Source organism: Columba livia, chromosome 1 (genome assembly GCF_036013475.1).
Source record: "Columba livia isolate bColLiv1 breed racing homer chromosome 1, bColLiv1.pat.W.v2, whole genome shotgun sequence".
NCBI lineage: Eukaryota > Metazoa > Chordata > Aves > Columbiformes > Columbidae > Columba > Columba livia.
The window spans coordinates 130667792-130690239 of record NC_088602.1 but is presented as its reverse complement, the minus strand read 5'-3'; the positions used below and the strand labels follow the sequence as shown (position 1 = coordinate 130690239).

The 22448-nt window shown below is 39.7% G+C and overlaps 1 protein-coding gene and 1 long non-coding RNA gene across 20 annotated transcripts in view; one reads left to right on the top strand and one right to left on the bottom strand.

The window, feature by feature from the left end:
* The window catches only part of RERG (RAS like estrogen regulated growth inhibitor), a 134677-nt gene extending 125436 nt beyond the window's left edge, over positions 1–9241 (top strand). The window contains exon 4 of the mRNA XM_065030032.1: positions 9154–9241. Coding sequence (XP_064886104.1) covers positions 9154–9216 — 63 coding nt within the window. The 3' untranslated portion in view covers positions 9217–9241. The remainder of the gene's footprint in view (positions 1–9153) is intronic.
* LOC135575420 (uncharacterized) overlaps positions 1–22448 on the bottom strand; it is a 114321-nt gene that overhangs the window by 9775 nt on the left and 82098 nt on the right. For 10 of the 19 annotated variants that reach the window (XR_010466188.1, XR_010466191.1, XR_010466166.1 and 7 more), the window contains one exon: positions 4433–4512. The exons of the other annotated variants lie outside the window; for them this stretch is intronic. This is a non-coding gene — a long non-coding RNA (uncharacterized LOC135575420). The remainder of the gene's footprint in view (positions 1–4432; positions 4513–22448) is intronic. 19 annotated transcript variants of the gene reach the window in all.

Sequence of the window (22448 nt, the reverse complement as noted above, 5' to 3'; positions counted from 1 at the left end):
GTTGCAAAGTTTATGGACCCGCAAGCACACCCTGAAGTGATTTTTACATGGGCTCATTTCCACAGTTGAACAAACAAGAAGACAAGATTACAGCACTTGACTTTCTTAGATCAGTTTACAGCTGAAAAATGTTCATTAATTCATTAATTTAAAATTGCCACTTTTCTTTTGGGAATCCCCTGCCAATAGCAGTCCCCACCAGAGGGCAGGCCTCAGCAGCACTGCTACCTAGTGGCACGGTGTTCCTGATGGGGAGGTGGCCAGCCATCAAAACCCTACAGACCAAACACGCATCAATGTCATTGAACTCTGGGGTGCCCAGCAGATATTTCCCCCTGTTACAAACTGCTCCAAAGCCCAGGGACATCCATTTGTCAGTCTGTAGATGGACAAACCCCAGCGTGCTGCACATTACTGCAGTTTCACACATTGCCTACAAGGAATAAGGAAGGTGGTTATCTTCCAAGAAGGAAGTGAAAATGATATTTTTATTAGTATTCAAAATGGTAATATACAGCATTTATACAGCAGATGGTCCTGTAACAGTCTAGAAAACTTTTCAACATCTTATGTACAGAACCACAGGTCTCTACACTGAAAGCACTCAACACCAAAGAACATGGAATGTCTCAGAGTTAAGCAGGAGGGGAAATGGGATGAGGGAATCACATCCCAAAAGAAAAAAAAAATGCAAGTGAAATAATAATAAGTAAGGTCCTGCAAGCATGCATTAAACACCTAAATGCTACCATGTTAAAGATGGCGGATGTAAGCTTGACGGCAAAATCCAAACACCACAAGGGACTGTTGACAGTGCAACATCTTCCCCAACAGATGGAAAAGAAACTGGGTTAACTACTGCCAGGAGTACTTATACGTGGAGCAAATAAATGCTTAATATTTAACTCCATTTACCTTTTGTTGCCATTCATACTACCTTTCCTAAGATCCAACTTTATGACTTCAAACACTTTCCTCTGGATAGGTTTTCTTGTTTGTGACACAGCTGCCCACACAGCTGACAGGGTAGAATTTCTGCAAGCTAGAGGTCTTCAGTGAGATGACATATAGTTTGATTTTCATTCAGAGCATGGTAGCATGCCAGATTACTTGCTTTCAAAGACACTATAGACAAGTGCAACACAGTTATTTGGTTGGATTTAGTCAGCCCATAGAAGGTTGATAACCTGCATTATAATACATATTAATAATAAGAGCAAGGCACTCACTTTTCTAGGAATACAGCAAATGTCACAGAGCCTGTCACTGTATCATGAGACAGAGAATTACCCCATGCACATTTCAAAAAGCAATCGAGAATATGGGGGGTCACAAAGATAATTTGTTCCATAGCTGGGAATAAGAGCCAGTTATCTCAAGTTGCAACAACATGGTCAACCTATTCTGAACTCCACAGATCAGATTAAGTAAGGGCAGCAGAAAAAATGAGATAAGTCCAACTGGGCAGCAGGCCATAAACTAAGCTTGTCATGCCCTCTTTCTATTTAAAAGAAGAATATGCAGACAGAAGATAAAGCAAAACAAATCAAGGTACAAAATTATTACGGTTTAAAGCAAGGAGGCAATAAACTGTGTCAGATGCTCCCTGTTATCCCCTCATTTTCTGCCACCACTTCCTTTAGATCAGAAAGATGATTGGAAAGATAAGAGGAAAGGAAGAGAGACTTCAAGTTAGAGAGTTTTAAAAGGTTTTACTAATGCTACTAATAAATAGAGAATATATATAGAAAATATACAAAACCAATCTCAAGTGCTCGATGTGGAGTTGGCATCACTCCAGCAGTGGTGGAGCTGGGTGTGCGGAGCTGGCGGCTCCACCAGGTGCAGGTCTGGCCCCCGGAAGTCATGGGTGGGACTTCACAGCAAACCAGAACCTGGTTGCAGGGATGCAGGGCCTGACGCCTGTAGATCACAGGCAGACAGACAGGGTCCTCTCTAGATGCCGGCCATGGTCAAAGAGAGCGTGACCCTCGTGATCACCCTCTTATATAGGGGGTATGACTATTAGGGGATGGAATACTTCTGTTGGTCAGTTCTAGTCACCTGTTCCATTGACCCCTCCTCAAACACGCCCCTCTCACAACGGAATGTGGGAAAACTTATCAGTCTTTCTTGACTACCATAGTAATAAATCTAAACATGAGCTTCTCCAGCATTCCGTTGGCCTTCTTATCAGCACCGAGTACAGCATCCTAGGAAAAATAGGCAGGCTAAAACTCAGAAAAGTACAACCACCTAGAAGAACTTAGCTAAAAGAAAAAATCACTAAAAGACAACTGGTCTTGTTTTTAACAAAACCAGGACAAAAACACATCTCTGAACAACCGAACTAGTTTAACTCTGTTGAAAACTGTGGTGGAAGTTTTGTACTTAGAGGGCATCAGAAGAAGAAACCTTCGCTCCAGCCACAGAGGCAGAAGTAAAGAAATAAGAAAAGCATCCACATCATAATTACTTTGCATCAGATAGACTTTGTGAGAGGAATGGGAGGGATTTAATGACAGCAAAAGGCCACTCTGAGTTGTCATATCACCAGTTTCTAAATGGTGACTGAGGTCATGTCTCATCAATGAGTAAATAAGAAAAGCCAGAGAAGAAAATGGATGAAGCTTCTGTCACTGGTGCTTTGCTGCTTTAGGCAGCACTCACCATGTTTTTTGCTCTGATTCCAAAAGCAGAGGGTTAGTAATTGAGATGTGGGGTTTAGATGACTAGTCGAACTGCAGCCTGCCTTTTTCTCTTGACAGCCTCAAAAAGGGCAGCTGCCTTGACAGACTTTTCCTTTTCACATATAGAATTCATGCTGCACTTCTGCAATCAACTATATCTCACTCTTTCAACAGGCACATTTTACTCTGTGGTTTCTATGGTATGAAAAGCACAGAAAGTAGTTCTTCTGAGAAGAGAATCTAATGAGACAGTCAGAAAAGTTCTCTGGAGAAACAGTGACAAGCCCAATGAAATGATGGGTTTCCACACATCTGCAAAATAAGTCATCAGGCTCATCAATCTTTTGCTATCAAAACACTCTCATACATACAAATCTCTTCACTCGCTTTTGTAAAGCTGTTTCAGTGAAGCATCACAAATGCTAGAGAGGAGATGAGGACAACAGAAGGGACTGTGGTGAATTTAGATGGTTCAAAGCACATATATAATTCACAGACACCCAGTGGAAGTATCTGATCAGAGTTTGGGGGGAGTACATGCTGCAAATAGCTACCTTGAGAGATCAGTATTGTGGATGTAGCTAAATAAATGCTGAAGGTTTGTTTCTTTCCCATTCTGCCTCCTTATTATTAAGGAAGGACCTGAACACCTTACCATTTTAGAGGTAATTTGGATACAGCATCTTACCAAATATGTACTTCTATTTGTTTTGCTTCAGCTGTGGCTTGCCTTCAGCTAGCTAAAAACTGTTTCAGCTGGAAGCACATAGTCAGCTGTCAATGTCAGAGAAAACTCAGATTAACATTTATTAAGAAACAGCATCTCTAGCACATTGAGCTGCAGCAACCCTGAGCGTAGAAAGACATGTTAAACCATCAACACCACTTTCTTCAACACCTGTGTGTTCTTTAAGGGTGGATCAGACCAGCCTGCCTTTACCTTTTAAGCTTTGATGAATTTCCCTGAAATGCAGCCAGGTTTCTGGCCAGTAATGACCTGTGGTTTTGCAATTTAATTTCACTCCTCTGGTGTGTGGGGGCTATATTATAAATGTCTGAAGAGATAACTACAGATAAGTCAACTAAGTGGATGCCAATGCACTCCCATTCAGAAAGCAGACTGTGAGAATATAATGTTACATAACTGAAATGCAGAGAAATACAGAGAAACAAGAGAGCATTGCCAAGTAATAGTGACATTCAGGTGTTTTACATACATACAATTTTTATACTTTCATATATATGAATATATAAATTCTAACAATTTTGAACTTATACACGCAGACACACACACTTAAATGGTTTGAGAGAGAATATTGGGAAAATTTCTTGCTCCTCCTCAACAAAAGAAAGGCTAGTCTAATCCAAGCAGACTTTTCACACAGGTCATTTTCATGAAGATTAAAGTACCATTGTGTTTGCAGTATCTTTGAGTAGTTTTGGAAAAAAGAATTGCTGGAGGGTCTGATATGCTACAGCTTGAAAAGAGAAAAAAACCAACCAAACAACAACAAAAAAACCAACCCAACCAAACAAACAAAATCCAGCAGCATTTTACACAAGCTGTACAATGCTCTGTCTATAACTGTATCAAAGAAGAGTATCACAGCAGTTGAGGCCCTTTATTTATTTATATATGACTTGTGGCTGTTACAACAGGTGAAGGAATCATGCAGAGATAGAAGCCCACAATTACTACATGTAGCTATGCACATGCCAAACTTCGTTAATTCAGTACTAACCTTTCAGCTCAGAGGATAGAGAATAACTTCTGTCCCTCTGGGTCCTGACACTGGGTCATTCTCAAGTCGTTAAAGAAACACTATGAGGAAAACACAGAGCCAAATGTTCTCTAGCAATTCTCTCATGCCTCAACAGTTCAAGTCAAACCAAAGAAGGAAAATCTTCTATGGTTTTATGTGCATGTGGTAAGTACAACTCACACCATCCCCAGGGTGATGCTAAAGGATCCATCTGAGCAGGGGTGAAAGTGAACTAGTAGCCACTGTGCAAAAGGAAAAAGACTCTACACACAGGCAGCAGTCACCCCAGGAGAGAAAGAACAGAAAACTCCACTCCTCCCTTCAAATCTGTTCCACTGTCCATGTAAGCTGGGTTAACAGATCTGGGGGTGGAGAAATGGTCAAGTGCCCGATTAGACATCCTGCCTCTGGCACCATATGAATTCCATGACCTTCAGAACACCTATACAAATTTTAATGTGAAATAGACATTTAAAATAATCTTTATTCCCCATGCAACCTAGACTCTGGGCTTTTCTGAAATTACATCTTTAGGAGGAAGAGATAGATGTTATATAAACACTGCAATTATTTCTTTTTAAGCACACCCTAATGAAATGTTTTTGAGCAAATCAAGCATCCCTGACTCACCTCAATAGACAGACACCAATTTCCTGCCTCCACAAAACAGGCAGTAGCATGCTCTGTCATTAAATAACTCAAGCAAGAAGCATTTCCACAATTTTTGTTTGAAATCTGTTTCTTGACAGTCAACCTCAATTTTCCTTTCCCTCTACTTCATCCCATCATGTGAAGGCCCACCTTTCAAGCACCTCAGTCTCCTCTTCATTGTTGTTCTCAGATATTTTTGTCTTAGTCACCACTTCTGCCAGATGGTGGGAAAGAACAGCCCTGATCATAGAGAGCTTACACTCCCTTTCCCAACCACTGCAGAGAAGACAGACTTCCTTTTCTAACAAAAGTCCTCTATAATTTCAGCCTGAACATAAGCAGATTTACTTTTCTGCTCCTACAACTGAGAACTCGCTTGAAGGCGAAATGCAATATTTTCTTTCCAAGTCAGCGTGTAATTACATACAGTACAGACATGGTCTATAGCATTTTCACAGTTATTTTTGTCCCAGAAAAGGATTAGGCTGGGTGCAGCACTATACAATATGTTCTAACATAGAGTCAGAGCCAAAAAGCACTGAAATAGAAGCCTCTGACTACTCTCAGTGTAAATTCTAGCCTTGAGTCACTGGTGCTTTTGCATCTCCCATGCTTGAGCTACCTGGGTAACTGAAACTATTGTGCATTACTTCACTGCTTCGTTGTGAGAGAAGAACTACTAATATCCCTCTTTTGGAAATAAGCAACCAAGGCACAGAAAGAGCAAGATCTCTGCATGAAACTGAATGTTGATTTCTTTGCCCTTAATGAGTCAAAACTAAAGTCCAAGTGCTTCCTTCACTGCAGTGGAACCAGAGTCCTTAACAAGAGTTAAATCTTGTGTTTTAATGGGTACTGCATTCGTAAAAAATAAACAAACCAGCCACTCTGCTCTCTCCTCACACTGAAATGATTAACCAAAGAGAAGAACACTTGTGCACATGGCAAAGTACAAATTGTGCTCTTCTTTGATTTGAGTACAGACTTGAAACAGTTCAAACTGGGAATAGGGTCTCAAAAGAAAATCCAAATATTAAGTCTAAAACCATAACAAGATGTTGTTAAAAGTGAATTGATAAGTGAGGAAGAATACATATCAACTGGCTGAAGTACAGCAACTTCTATATTTCATAGAATCACAGAATGTTAGGGATTAGAAGGGACCTCAAAGGATTATCTAGTCCAATCCCTCCTCTGGAAGCAGAACACCTAGGTGAGGTTACAAAATAATGTGTCCACGCAGATTTTGAATGTCTCCAGAGAAGGAAACTCCACAACCCCCCTGGGCAGCCTGTTCCAGTGTTCTGTCACCCTCACTAAGAAGTTTCTTCTCATATTTAAGTGGAACCTCCTGTGTTCCAGTTTGTACCCATTGCCCCTTGTCCTACAATTGGTTGTCACTGAGAAGAGCCTGGCTCCATCCTCATGACATTCACCCTTTACATATTGATAAACATTAATGAGGTCACCCTTCAGTCTCCTCTTCTCCAAGCTCAAGAGCCCCAGCTCCCTCAGCCTTTCGTCATACGGAAGATGCTCCACTCCCTTAATCATCTTTGTTGCTCTGTGCTGGACTCTCTCCAGCAGTTTCCTGTCCTTCTTGAACTGAGGGGACCAGAACTGGACACAATATTCCAGGTGTGGTCTCACCAGGGCGGAGTAGAGGGGAAGTAGAACCTCTCTCGACCTACTAACCACCCCCCTTCTAATACACCCCAGGATGCCATTGGCCTTCTTGGCCACAGAGGCACAGTGCTGGCTCTTGGTCATTCTGCTGTCCACCAGGACCCCCAGGTCCCTTTCCCCTACTGCTCTCCTACAGGTCACTCCCCAACTTATATTGGAACCTGGGGTTGCTCCTGCCCAGATGCAATACTCTACACTTGCCCTTGTTATATTTCATTAAATTTTTCCCCATCCAACTCTCCAGCCTGTCCAGGTCTCACTGGTCACACAGCCTTTCCTATATTCTCTTTTGTTTAGAAACTTTCCCATCTCCAACCCCTTCAGCTTTTGCAGTATATTTTCAGTTTAATCAGTCCTGACATGTTACATCCTCCCATGTCTTCTAAAATATGTTTTCAGTTCTTAACCCTCAATTTCAAAAACTGGAGCTGAGCACTGGTACCAAGAATACTAAATCAACCCACTATCAGTCTGGTATTTACAGATGGCATGACTGGAAAATCAATTAGTGTGTTTTTAAGTCACATCCTCATTTAAAATGAGAGCACTAGAAGCTTAAATTAAACCACATTTCTTCTACAATATCACTGGGGATCTGAACAAAGTTAGTGGGGACATTCAGCTATTGGGAAGGTGTCTGCAGAACTGGCAGCAGGAACAAATAAGTCAGCTCTGGCAAAGACATTAAGACTAATAAGTGCATATTACCATTCACAATTCAGTGCTGTCTGGTCAAGTAGCAGTTCACTTCATTTAATTCAGAAATGACTATACACTACCTGGTTGTCAAGTACAGGTGGAGCAAGTGCTTCATATCTTATTAATGATACCAGGCTTTCATTGCTCAGAAACTGCAGGTGATGATACACAGAGCTCTCCATTCAGCAGGACATCCAACAGCACAAAAGATCCTTTCACAGAGCAACCAGTTTCAGCAAGATCATGCCTCAGCCTGCACTTCTTCAAGATGTTGCCTTCCCCTTTACATCCCTCACCTTCTGGCTCACTTCTCCCGCCCACACTCTTCCTGCCTCCTGTTCTCCCCACACCCTGCCCACCTCCTCTCAGGTATCAAAGATTCAAGACAGCAGCTTATTTTGCTGAGTAACTTACTTTCTCAGTTTATCACTTCCTCTGGAGCAGTAGCTCCAAGATTCTCTTTCTCCAGTGGACTGAAAGCCATCTCTTAGACCAAAGCTTGTTTTTGGGAAAATAGTATAATAGCATATGTTATAATAGTATAGTATAGTATAGTATAGTATAGTATAGTATAGTATAGTATAGTATAATAGTATATGATTATTTCACCAGGGGAAATGCCTTCAAAGTTTGATTTTCATAAAACTTTCAACAGGAATCCTGTGTTAGTCACCTCAGCTGAAGCATCCAAACAAAATTAAGTAGGAGCTGTTTGAGTATACTATTCCGTAGCATTCAGATGTATAGTCACAAGAAGCTAACAAACCTGTAAATTGACAAGCCTGATAGCATCAGAAAGAATAATCTATCTTTACTCCCGGTTGACAGTAGCCACACTTTCAGAAAAATATTTTGTGCATGAGTTTAGAATTTGTTTTCATATCAACTTCGATTTAAAACTCCAGATGCCAGTGTCCTTAGATGTTGTGTTCACTGCTTCTTGTTAGTAAGAGCGATGGAGCAAAAGGAGCATTCTCTCTAATCTGAATAGTTTTGCAAAAACCAAGGATGAGCTGTAAAGCCACGGTGAATTGTGGTGGTTAGTGGCTTCTGTCACTGTAGAATCAATAAATTATTTGAAAAGTTAAGACACTCTCAAGCTCTCTTTGCTTCTGCTTGTTGTCACTTAGCAGCAAGAGGTCTGAATTGAGAGTAAGAAATGTCCAGAGCAGCTTTTCAGCATTGTTGATGAAGCGCTAGTTCCCCCAAACAAGAAGCAACTAATCAGCCTAAGGCATGGGGGTTTGAATCCTATAGAGTTTCCTTCTGTCAAGAGATAACCAATGTAAACTGGACAAAAAGTAGGCTGCCATGTGCAGATCCTGTTCTTAATTTCAGCTATTCTTAATTTCATAAGCACCTACACAGCACATGTGTACAAAACACTTTAGAAATATGAACTCTCAAAACCACATTGCTGTTAATGATCAAACCATTGCTGTCACTCTGCATTAAAAATAGTGCATCCTGCATTTCTAAAGGGTGAGCCTGACTCTGATGGAACTGAGAAACTGTCCAAGATTGTTTTCTGTTCATGCTAGAACTACATTTTGAAGGTCAGTGGAATAGCTGTGGCTTCGTTTATACACTAATCACCATTTGTCATCTTAATTCTAAGAGCATCTTCAAGCAACATGCTACAATCTGCAATTCTAATTATTTAGCAGGCATGCTTTCTGAAGGGAGTTTATGAGGAGAAAAATGCAATTCAGAAAACAGCTTGGTGAAGAGAGAAACCCATTCCTTCCAATTACTTACAAGTAATTTTGGGTACATCAGGTGCTAATCAGGGACAGGAATTTGTTTTTCTTGTATATCCATATTATCTGGCTAGAGCACAGTGGAACATTTCCATTGATTTCCCTGTAAGATCTTTGCTACTAAATTGATACGGAAGTCACAGAAAGAATTTTTAATGCATTTAATGCAGAAGTGCTGGAAGTAAGGTATATATTTTCATAGCTTGTCTAACTGAAGCAATATAAAAGGTCAGAGGAAGCAGCCAAAGCAACAGGGTTGTGGATGGAGGAGAAAAAAAGCGGAGTTGTGTTAATAAGAGATGCAAAGATCATTGCCAGTCTTTGTAATACTGACCAATTACATAATCAGAGGTGGAAAAACTGCAAAATAGCCTTCTAGGCAAGATGAAGAATCTCTGGCCTTATGAATTTGTTTAACATTTAGAAAAAATATTGTTGCCAAGCCACCTCAGTAACATATAAATCAGCATCAGCTGTCCCCAGACTAATCCAAATGTGAAGCTGCATTTTACCACCTCACCATGTAAAAGCCTATCATTTGTCTGTAAGGTTCCATTATGGTTAAGGGATAATGGTGTACTTCTTCATTCTTCATGTGATATGCTGCTCACATTTCATCTCAGATTCAGCAATCAAGTGTGTCAGTGGCTTAGAACAGTAGTAATTAAGATTTTATATATGGTTCACTCTGTGGGTTTCTTCTTTTCCTTCAGAAGCAATGCTTCCTCCACTGCAGCTGCTACCAGGACCCAGACTAAGACTTGCAAACAACAATATCGCTTCTGGAACAAGGTCATTTTCCACCAATATAATATTAAAAAACAAATAAACAAAAAACAACAAACAACCACCACCTCACCAAGAATACAGAAGAAATAAATTAATTTGCCCAATTCAAATTCTGACTCATGCCACACATTTCTCCATAGCAGAAATAAAACACTGAGCAGTCTGACAATACATACTGCCAAACAGGCTGCAGCTGCCAGACCAAAGGGACAGAGGAAACCAGGTTTTGATGTTAGAAGCTTCTCTCATCAAGGAGACAACAGAAGAAATCCAAAAGGTGGGAAGTAAAAAAAGGAAATTGATTGTGGATAGTAGATACTAAATGACAAGTTATCGATTTGGATTCTTTGCCTTCACTGATGTCTCTCTAAAATGTACAGACGCTAGCTAGGACACATCAGTCATGACACAGAGGAAGGGCATGTCCCTGTGGTTCTTGCCTGGCATCGCATGGTTTGTTGCAGTGCACATGTGCCAAGTTGGATGACATTAATTAAGGCTCTGTGCTCTCTTCACCCTTCTCCCTGCTCACCTTCATTAACTTTTCACCTCCAATTACTGCAATTGCAAGGCAGTAGGGCTGTATACAAGACTATGTGAATAATTGTGACAGGTTATAAAAATAGCTTAAATTGTGAATGCTAACAAGTAGCAGAGAGTTGAGTTTGTGTTAGTAGGTAGGTGGGTGAATGTCCAAAACTGAACTTCTGAACTCTCCAACAGAAGCCTGATACTTGCTAGCTGCAACAAATGCAGTTTGTTGTAGATTTTGAAAATACCTGGACTAAACAAAAGTGGCACATCTCAAACCTTTCAATAAAGAAAAAGACATGAGACAAAAACACCAATTAGGGGGGTGACCATGCTCTGTACTTTTTCACACACACTATTTAGATTGGGACATTCAGGGAATTATAGTTTCAGAAAGGAGTCCAGAAAGGAAATTTCCCATAGAGAAACAGTGGTCTTTGAGAGAAGAGGACCTGGAAAGAGGAGGGTGAAGATCCCATCTAGAGAAAGATCCTAAAAGTAGTGGAAGATTCAGGATATCAATTAGCTATGTGGCTACAAATTCTGGGGGAGGCCCAGGGGAGTTGGCGAGTAACACCAAATACTGGCAATTCGAAGCAGCAGCACAACATGAAGTATCATGACTCTCTACCCAGCCTTCCCAGATCAACTGTGACTTCCCTGTGGGGAAGCTGAGATCTGGTGAATGTAACACTGATGGGGGGAACACATGAGTGAGAGGGAGAATCAGGGAGGGTAAAACTTGTTTAAAAGTTTGTAGGTTTTTATTGTTTGTTTGTTATGGTTTTTTGTTGTTGTTTGTTTGACAGTTCTTAAATAAATCATAGTAAAACTCCACTACAGGCTGCCATTAACTCTGTCATCGATGACTGTGATGTTCAATGTACATTCATGATAATGCAGAAGAGATTCACCCATTGCAATGGCTCATACTAGGCACACAGATCATAGCACAGGGCTGCTGGACATAACGTCATCAGCACCCACAACACTAGAGAGAGCTTAAACTAATTTTCCTTGCCCAAGGCTGCTCCACCCCTTTCCAGGAATCTCTGGTTTCCAAAAGCTTTCCTCTCATGTCAGCTGATCACGTGACATGCTACCAACTGAAGTGGCACTGACCAGAGGAAGGGGAAGGCAGGAACTGCAGCAAGGTAGGAGATGAGATTGATGCTCCTTCTCCTGGCACTAGAGATTACCAGGATTGAATATGAGCAGGGGGGAGGTACAGCTAGCTACAGGGGTAGTTTGCCAGTGGGATAAAAATCCAAAATCCTATGCATGACCCCATATTTTCTGGGGTGAGGAGCAGGAGAAAGCAGACGTCTAGCTGGAATGTGTGTATCACTAGCAGCATGGCAAAGGAATGTTAAACAGAAAATTTAACCCCTTTTTACCCTTCCCTTCCATTCTCAGTGTAATCATAAGAAAAGATGACATGAAAAGTGAGTATGCTACAGCTGCAAGGGAACACTAACAGAAACATGAACAGCTCTTGAGAGACAGGATGTCTGATCTTCTGTTCCAGTGCTAAGCCACATACTTGGGAGGAGTAGACATGAACCAAAATCTCTCAGATGTGAATAGTTCTCAGATGCCTACAATAAACCTTCCCTCTGCTCAGCTAGGAAAACAAAACAAAACAAAACAAAACAAGACAAAACCGACAAACACCAAAAATACCAACCCATTTGCAGTGAATCATCTGGTTACTACTCACTTTTGTATGATATAATTTGCATGGTATTCATAAACTGCATTTTGGTCACCAGTGTTACAGGCCAGCAAACTCACAACAAGAAAGGCCTTCTGACTTCCACAGAAACCCTGTAGGGAGAAGACTTGCAAGGCTGTGCTTTAGTTTACTGGTTAGGATGCACAAGCCAGGCTGCAGCTATGCATGCATGGAGGTTACTGGGGTGGAACATACCAACATCCAATGCACCAGCACAAGAAGCTTGTAGAATTGCCTATATCCCAAGGAAGGAGCTGCCAAAATCCATCACTCCATGAGGCAGTGAGTGAGAATATCCTGTGTACTGGATTTAAATATCACTGCCCACTTTCCCAGTCTCCTCCACATACAATATCCACCTACTGTAGGTTGGCCCTTGGCTATAGCTCGCAGTCCCCAGTTTGGCTAGCATCCACAATTTGGTTAGCACCTGCAATTTGGCTACACCTGGGCCTGCCTAAACTCACTTTGCAACCTGAAAAAAAAATTTATGCCAAAAATATGAGTATATTACATTGACTGACTTTCTAATGAAACTTAGCTGCTGCATTCATGCTAAATTCACTTTGCATAAGTTAACATGGTGGAAACAATAAAGTTGAGTAATAAGAAAGGATATACCTTGCTGGAAAGCAGATCAGTAAAAAACCCACTTCAAACCAAATTTATTTGTGACTGTCAGGTACTTACTTTCCTATAAACTTATTTAAAGAAAATAGCATTTGAATATCGAAAGATTATGGGCTAATGTGACCTTAGGATTATAGGCAACATACTAAGCACACAAAATACAAAGTTTTACATATTCATTTTAGTTCTTCACTGAAAAGCTATTTAACTATATACTCTGAAAAACAGGGTTAGATTTTAAATTATGCACATTTCTACAATTCTGGCCTCTTTAAAACTGAATTTGGGTATAATAACTGGTTATTTAAGTGCTTAGTCAAAAAGCAATTGGGTCAGGTGGGTTTCTTAATAATTCAGGACACATTTACAATATGGATGCTACACGATCAGTTCATTTACAGGAGGTGTCACCAACCAGCATGTTTATGGTCTTACTTCAGTGGAGACAGAAATGTCTTTTTATTGTTTTGTATGCTAGCTTCTTTACGGAAGTTGTAGCAATCAGCAGGGAACTTAACTCCATCTTAATACTTAGCTAGAGTCACTTTTGCATAACTCAGAGTCAATTCTTGGGACACTGGATATAAATAAACTGCTAAATAGAGCATGATCATGGAATGACCCAAGACAAAGAGGCACTGACTTCCACCCACCTTGTGCAGGATGAGCCCACCACATCACAGAGTTGTCTGCAGCAGAGCTAACTGGAACAGTCCAAAGCAGAGCCAGGAAGAGAGTGAGTAATCAAGGAGCACTGGGAACCAGAAGGCTTGGGCAAGAAATCTATCTTTTATTTAACAGTATACACATACCCACATCCTAGGAGTCTCATACTGATGCTTAGAGAGAGCTGAAAACAGGTTGCTTGCCTGTATTTCACTGACCATTCTTATGCTAAAAATAGCGTAAATAATGTAAATAAAAATTTGTTTCAATACATGCCCAGGTTGCACTATCAAAAGTTTCCAGAAGACAATAGCTGCTGCTCAACGGAATGATGAATCAATATATTAAACTGTCCAGGGCACACAGGCTGAGGATATGAAGAGAATAACCAATTTTGCAGAATGCCTTCAAGTGTCAAGCTGCAATTTAACCGTTGTGGCAAATGAGAGACTTGGTACTAGGACGTTAACCCCTTTGCCACATCAAGGAAGGGGACCATAGCTGCAGGAACCACCCCACAGGATTAAGAATCTTTCACACTAAGAGCTAAATGTTATGAAACAATATTTGAGTCATTTTATAAGAAAATCTTAAAACCTCTAACAGGACACTTAAAACCAAAACCCAGCAATGACAACAAAAAACAACACAACAGAAAAAGGCAAGTACTTCCAATTTTTCCTTTCTAACAACCAAACCATGACAAGCTACTAACTCTGTGCATAATTCCATTTTATGGTCCATGCACTTATGCATAGTCTTATATGAGACAAGGAAGAAAGAAAGGACTTCTGCAAAGCTGTGACTTCAGAACTGTTGGCTTTGCACTCTCAGGGTTATAATAGTATTGTTTGACAGATATGCAGATATGGGAGATGATTACCAATTCCTCTCACTATCAGCAGTGATTTCTTTAAGTAAGTAGCTGAAAACATTAGGGTTGACTTCAGCTTCAGAGATAGTCAATGGCAAGAATGTCAACTGACTCTGGGGAATGACTGAACCATTGAAAACATACATAGTACAGGTGACAGGTATTCTTGTTAAATGAAGTTCTTTGGTGGTCATATCAAATTAAAACACCGTTGGAAATGCAGAGCTGTTCAGCTGCAATCAACCTCAAATTCATTAAATGGCAAAGGGATTCACCTGCTGGAAAGGTATGGAAAACAGCTTCTGTGAGCTGTTTACAAGAAGAATCTCTGAACAAGGGATCAACAAATACGCTGATTTACCTAAACTGTGGCATTAATGTTCTTTTCTGTCTCTCTCCACTGAATACATGAAAGCTCTAATATTTTTCCAAAGGTGGAAACAGATGTTTTTGAGACAGCTAGGCACTAAATGCTTTCTTAATTTCTGTCCTAAACTGGACTGTTGCCAGCTCAAGCCAAGCATTATCTTGTTTTCCTTAAAGCTACAGGAGTTTAAGTTAGTAGAATCTCAGCTTTTAACTGTTCTTCATTTCTGAGTGAGTAATTCAGCATTTGTTATTCTAGAATGAAAAGGAAGATATGTCATCAAGTTCAAAAACTAGCTATAAAAATGTTTTCTTCTTCTAAATTAAAATAAAAGTATATCAGGAAATTTAACCTAGTTTCTGATGGTCACTGAATATTTGTGACTAATCCTACAAAGCCCATAGCATTTGTTATGGCACTAGTTACAATTTATCACACTGTGCGTGAAAGTGTAGAAGCAGTTACATGCAAATACTTATGCCTTTAGTCCTTCTTGCTCCCAAAGAGCTTGGGAAAGAGCCAGACAGGTAGGAGGTACATATCCTTCATATCTTCAAGTATTAATAGAAGATAGATAGATAGACAGACAGACAAGAAGCTGGGTAAAGGAGAAGCACTTCAGCTCTTCCTACTATCAGCAATACCATGTGTTCATTGCCCATCAGACATCAGAGTATCACATAGGCACACTCCCCCTGAAAGGTACCTCTTTAAAACAGAACTCCCAAGACCCATGGTTCTCAGAAAAATTGTTTGATTTATAATTGCAGAACTCAGCTTATTTATAAAACAATCACTTGCCTATCTATATCTAAATAAATTAAAAAGTTTGGAAGTTAAAAAAAGAAATAGTTTAATCTATTCTTTTAATCTATTACCCCCTAACATACACCATCTGTGCTGTCATCCCAACTTCCAGGTGGAAAACCATTTCCAAAAACACAGCATTCTTTCTGTGTGTCTTTCTAAAATATAACCCAAGCAGAAGCTATGAGTTTGATGCAGCTATTAGTGGCTGGATTCTTTGGCTTGCACTATCTATGCAGAAGATCTGACTGAGTTATTACAATGGACAGGTTTGGCTGTAAACTAAAACCAATACAAAACAATGCAACATAGAACATCTAATTCACCTTTTCCCCTTCCAAAACCACAAATAGCTGGGGACTAACTTCTTCAGAAAGAAAACTAACAGTATATGCTGTGGGTACACCAGCCCATGCCAGTGAAGTAATCTTATTAGTTTTATCCCCATAGTGATTGTGTAGTATTTCTGGGAAGTGGAGCTCTTGGCTTACAAATCAGGACTCTCAATTATTATTTTTACTGTTAGATGGAGCTCTGTGCAACACGTGGTGCTCAGTGCACAGGACTTGATGCTTGTGGACTGGTTTACCTGCTGCACCTGTGCTTTCCCTTCTAGGGAGGAGGTGAGTCATCTTGGGGCTGTCTTCGGGACTAACTTCAACACTGGGAGATGGCTTTTGGTTTCTAAATCTCCATGAAAAACTAGACTCTGGAAGGTACTAAGAACTTTTTCAGGATACTTTGCATCTCAGAAAAAAAGTGTCAGAAACTGGGTGCTTTCCAGATTTAAACTGCAAGAGCTAATATTAATCTCCACTATCAGTAGCTGCACCCCTTACAGGGCCTGTCAAGTGTGACACAGCTGGGTATCTTGGGAGTAGCCCAAGTATACTTAATCTAAAACTTTGGTAGGGGACACTTGTTGGGAGATGGGCACTTATTTTCTCTGACAACCCACCTGAGATGAAGTATAAAAGGCTGCCAGCTTTACCTGGTTTCCTCCACAGATTTTCTTGGCTGAGGTTGTATTAAGTCTATTCATAGATTCAAAAAGTTGGTCTGCCTGGCATTATTTAGCATCAACAGCATCATTCATGTGGCCGTTGTGTTACCTAGGGTTTAAAATACAATCTATTGCCTCAATGTACCCAATGTGTACAATGCATCCCAGAGAGGAGCATTTTGAGAAACTCTGAAGAGAGCACCAAATACTGTAAAAGGTTGTTAAAAGCAGCAAGCCAAGCTTTACAAAGCAAGTAAAAATTTATCCCTGGTGTGGTGCAACTATATTTCTTGATTCAAATTGCCAGATTTTGATTAGGCAGAAATCAATGAAACTCCATCTTCTGGCCCAAAGCTTCCAAAAGACAGAAATCTCATCAAGGCATTTGCCTCTTGGTAGGGCTGAAAAATGCATCCTAGCAATTGTAACACTGGGAGAATATCAAACAAACCTGCTGCTCTCTCTCCAAGGCCAGCTCCACACTTACTCCAGATGCTGCAGCTACCAGTCAATATCAGTTGGATTTCACACTAATATCCCAGTTAATCTTAATGATCTCAGTTGCTGCAGACTCCCATTACTAATCTCTAGGATTCATACAGTGGCTGCAGAGGTATAAGATTAATAAGAGTATAGGATAAAAACATAGGCAGACATTTATTATAATTTGTTTTGCTATGCATGTAATAAACCACAAAAGTAAATGCACATAGCAGTATGTTTTCTATATTTTGCATCTGATTTAGTTTTTGCTAAATATTACAATCAAAACCACTCTGCAAGAGCAGATTTTTTACTAAAATTTATACCACAGGGTGAATTTCATTCCTGAAACTGGGATGCTGACTGAAGGAAGTACAAGCCAAGGCTAGGAATGGAAATGTTACTTTTTGTAACACCTTTGGATCTAGCAAAATAATTTGACTAACAAACACAGACAATTTTTATGTCACTTTGGACCAACACTAGGAAAAAATAAGCTTTGCATAAGCTGTCAGGTTTATTTAGTCAGGAGAATAAATTTACCTTACAAATGTTTATGAAGGAAATACTTTTCTTGCCATTCTTTTCTCAGTTTTCTATGCCAGCCGTTTACTGTTAACTGGATTTCTCAAGTCAAACAACATTTATTAGAGACTGAAGAAGTATACATATGCCTTTTACATGCAAAGGTGCTGATGGACACTATGACTGATGAAACCAAAGAGGACCAAGCCATAACGTTGAGGAAGGGAATAAAGACTTTGTACTGTGAATCTTTATGAGGGACACCAGGGGTCCTTCTTTTCTCTCAGGGAAAAAGAAAGTATTGCCCAAGGAGAATATCCAGACAGACATGGAAATTGAGTGGACAGCAGATGAGCTTTGTTAAATGAGAAAATGGAATTAAAAAAAGATAATATTAACACCATTGATTGTATTAGCCATCAGGTGCAGAGAAAGGAGAAGTGATAACTTAGATATAATGTCATTAAGGGGGTCTACGTACTAGCTATAGTAGTTCAAGCTGACAACTTACATAAAGCAGAGCTGGTTTGCTCAGCTCTGACATATAGGATTAGCTGTATGTCAGACAATTAAATCTTCAAGCCCTCTTTTACCTGAAGTTTCCTAGCTAATTTTAAGTAAAGTATGTTTATTAGATTAAGTCTCGGCAAGCAGATCATCTTGTCAGTTACAGATCTCTTTGTTGGTTGAATGGCCTCTATGAAATATGTTGATAATTTGTTTACTTGGCCAGACCCCTTCCAAATAGAGCTAATACACTCAGATTATCCCAATCCCAAGTATCTACTCATAATCTGCATTATGTTTACTGATACAGTTGACAACATAGTAACTAGAAAGCAAACCCATCTGCTGCCAAAGAGAGTATGAAAAGTTTGACATTTAGCAAGGTCATTGCTGAGAAATGAGCACATCTCCCTGGCACTGAGCCTGTTGATGTTAGCAAAGTCCTAGGAATGGCTGAACCTCAGCAGATAAATTCAGGACTCATCAATCATTTTTCTCATTCTTCTCATAAAATCCAACATCAAATGTTTTTAAGGTTGGTAGGAAGGTGTTGTGGTTTAATCCAAGCTGGCAACTAAGTATCTTGCAGCCATTTGCCCACTCAGCCTCATTGGGATGGGGCAGAGAATCAGAAAAGTGAGAAAATGTGAGAGTTGAGATAAAGGCAGGTTAATAAATAAAGCAAAGCCACACATGCAAGCAAAGCAAAACCAGGAATTAATTCACTGCTTCCCATGGGCAGACAGGTGTTCAGCCATCTCCAGGAAAGCCGGGCTTCATCACATGTAACCGTTACTTGGGAAGACAAATGCCATGACTCTGAACATCCTCCCTCTTCCTTCTTCTTCCTCCAAAACATATACTGAGCATGACTTCATATGGCATGGAATATACCTTTAGCCAGTTTGGGTCAGCAGTCACGGTTGTGCCCCTCCCCCAGCTTCTTGTGCACCTGGCACAGTGTAAGAAGCTGAAAAGTCATTGACTACTTAGCAAGAACTAAAACATCAGTGTATTATCCACATTATTCTCATTCTAAATCCAAAATACAACAGTCTACCAGGTACCAGGAAAAAAATAATTCTATACCAGTGGAAACCAGGACAAAGAGAATTTGTTATTTTTCCACATACCCCTTTCATTTTCATGTGCTTCTCTTATTAGCAGGATGCTCTCATTTTCACAGTATAGCTAGAAAAGGGAAGAATTAGAAATTTAATGAAAAGTGTGTTCCCTGGAGATTTCCAGCCCAGTTTGCAGATGCAGCTGTAGTTCAGATAATCAACAAGACTACTTAGTGCTTACTTGAAAGGAATTATTTAGTTACTCTGCAACACTAATTAAAGCATACATGAGATAAGGTTGTTGGTATGGATTAATGGAATCTGTCGTTACTTACAATCTGTGTTTCAGCACAGTTTTATTAGGTGCTAGTACTGAACACACTAATGTCCTCAAGTCTCACCAGAATTACTCATTTCCTAAATGATCTAACTCCCAGAGAGCAGCACTCTAGTAAGTTTGTTTTGCTTAAATGGACCCACTATTGAGAGAACTTGCTCTTTCATTTGCAATCACAGAAAAGCTGTTCAGCAGTCATTTAGCTAGCCTATGTTATCCAGCTTGTGCCTTGCTTCAGCTTCCCCCTTTCCTGTCCCTTTTACTACTGCCAGCTTGAGTAGCTCGTTGCCTGACTACATTGTACAATATGAGCCAACATCCTGGTTGTCTTTGGGAGATCAGGCTCTTCTCCCTTTGCAGAAGTCTCCAGCTCAAGCAGCTCAATATCAGTTGCATGGTCTACAGCTGCATGGTACAGAAGGCTTCCACTGGTGCCATGACATGCACAAAACACAGAGCCAAATGGAGTGGAAAATTTTGCCCTTATTTAGTGAGAAAAGCTTGGACACATGTTGAACTGATGAGCTCAACTGGGTGCATAGCAAATACCGACAATCATTTGCCGAGCTTTATTTAACACTCTTAAATAGGTTTATTTTGTTAAAGCTGAGCCATTCTAAAGCTTTTTGACTTCAAATGCTGTGTGCAAATCAGCTTTAAGTAGAGGAATGTGTGAAGGGGAAATCCATACAAAGTATCTGTAAACAGATACTGGTAATTACAGTGTGATCCGTGATAATGTCAACAGATTTTTTTAACACATTCTTGCTGACATAATTAACTATACTTCTTATTCTGTTACACTACAGTAGCTAGCCATATGGTAGCTCAACCATATTTGGAGTGGTTTTTATATTATTTTTACTTTTTATATTTTTTAAAATCTAGTATGGCACATACGTTACATGGTGAATTACCATATATTACCTTAATAAACTGATATTTAGATCTAGCCCACTCATTAAATTTGCTAAATAAATGTCAATACATGCCCAAGAGTGCTGCTTTTCAACATTGTAAATGTCACAAATTAGTAAACAGGCAGAACCATTTACAACTATATTGCTCCAGATTACAAGCAAATTCTGCCATGCATCTCCTATGACACAATGGGATCCGCTAGCAGAGAAGCAGCAGCCAGGGGAGCCTGTTCCTGTAGCACTCCATGTGCACTCCTTTCTCCGTTGTTGTTCCCTGCCACTCATTTGTGTTGCCAGTTGTGACATACAGAGAGGAGAGCCATGAATTTGAACATGAGTAGCTGTTAAAGGATGTCACCTTCGAGCTCAGTGAAATAGGGTTCAGTACACTTGAACCCATCAAATATTCTTCAAGTAAAACCTGCTATTTCTGTTACATGCTTTGTTGCAGTAGTTCTACCTCCTTCATCTTCTGGAGATGATCTGGTCTCCGTTCCCTTAAGGCAATTACGGTACAACACTTTCTTCAACTTCTATTTGTACCTCCTGGTCTTAAGCTACCTGAATACACTGATGTTAAAACTCATCATTTTAACGTCAGTCCAGGATGCTGTATCAGCCTCATAGAAATGAATAAGTGAAGATGCATTCAGTTACCAGCTCCGATGAAGTAAGCTAATTATAGGGACCTATTTACCCACTCACTGGTGATATTGGTCAGATTTTCCACTGCTATTACTGATTCATTTTTACTGGTGTTTTGTTGTAGTAGTAGTAGTAGTAGTAGTTGTTTTTTGTTTGTTTTCTGTCTTCTGTCTTCAATATACCTATAAAATACTACCTACTGCAATTTTTAAAAACACACTTGCATAAAAAGTTTCAAGAGAAAGTAAATTCATGCTGTGACTGTAAACAGTTTTCAAGTTCTCCAGTTCTCAAGACTGATTCTAAGGAAAACCTAGCATCTGAGAAGTTAGCCAGAAATCACAAAGTTCTCTAGTGAAATTTTGCCCTTCAATCATTACCAAGGGCTCTATTTGCAAAACTACTCGGCACTGCCATCTTGTGACAGAAAGAAGGGCTCAGCGGGAGACTGATTTTGCGGGCTCAAACTCATCACGACAGTAATTGTAAAAAAATCCCAGAATGATTCACTGAAAAGACCCCGAATTAAACATTTGTTTCATATTTTTATGAGACGGGTCTCAAAGCACTCCAAGGAAAGGTTCCATTTGTCAGTGCACTATCATCTTTACAAGATGTCAGTAGTTACAGAAGGGCACTGTAGATTTACCCTGGTTCCTCTTTCTGGTGTCGTTACAAACCCAAGACACATCAGTATCTATCAAAACGGTTCTCTTCTACCCATATTCCTGCATCCATCCAAACTTTGAAGAGCTCACAAAACAGAGTGAGCTCTACTCCAGATAGTTGCAAGGAAGAGTGAAAAGTTAACATTGTCCTTCTTATCCCATGTACATAGGGAGAATTCGTTACTTTCTGTTTAAACTGTTCTGCTTAGAATTATTTATTTGTAATTTACTGACCTAAGGAAGAGAGTGAGCTTAACTTCTACGGAGTGGTTAGAGAACCTGCTTGGTACATAGGAGGGATGTGCTGTAGTTTCACTAAATAATTAACCCAAAATAATGACACCAGAAAACTAAGAGAACCACTCACATAAGGCAAGAGTTCAATGGTTTTACTCAGATCTAATGCCAAGATACAAAAGATAAATTCATTTATCTAACCCTTATGTAGAACCTTTATCTGTTCATTCTTTCAAAGAAAGCTATCAAATCCATCAGAGTACCCCAAAATAGTAAATAAAACTAAAACCTAAAATTTAAATGAAAAATAGTAGTAGTAATAATAATAATAATAATAATAATAATAATAATAATAATAATAAAAACCCCAACAAACAAAAAACCAAATCACAAGTGGAGAGGAAAGAAAAA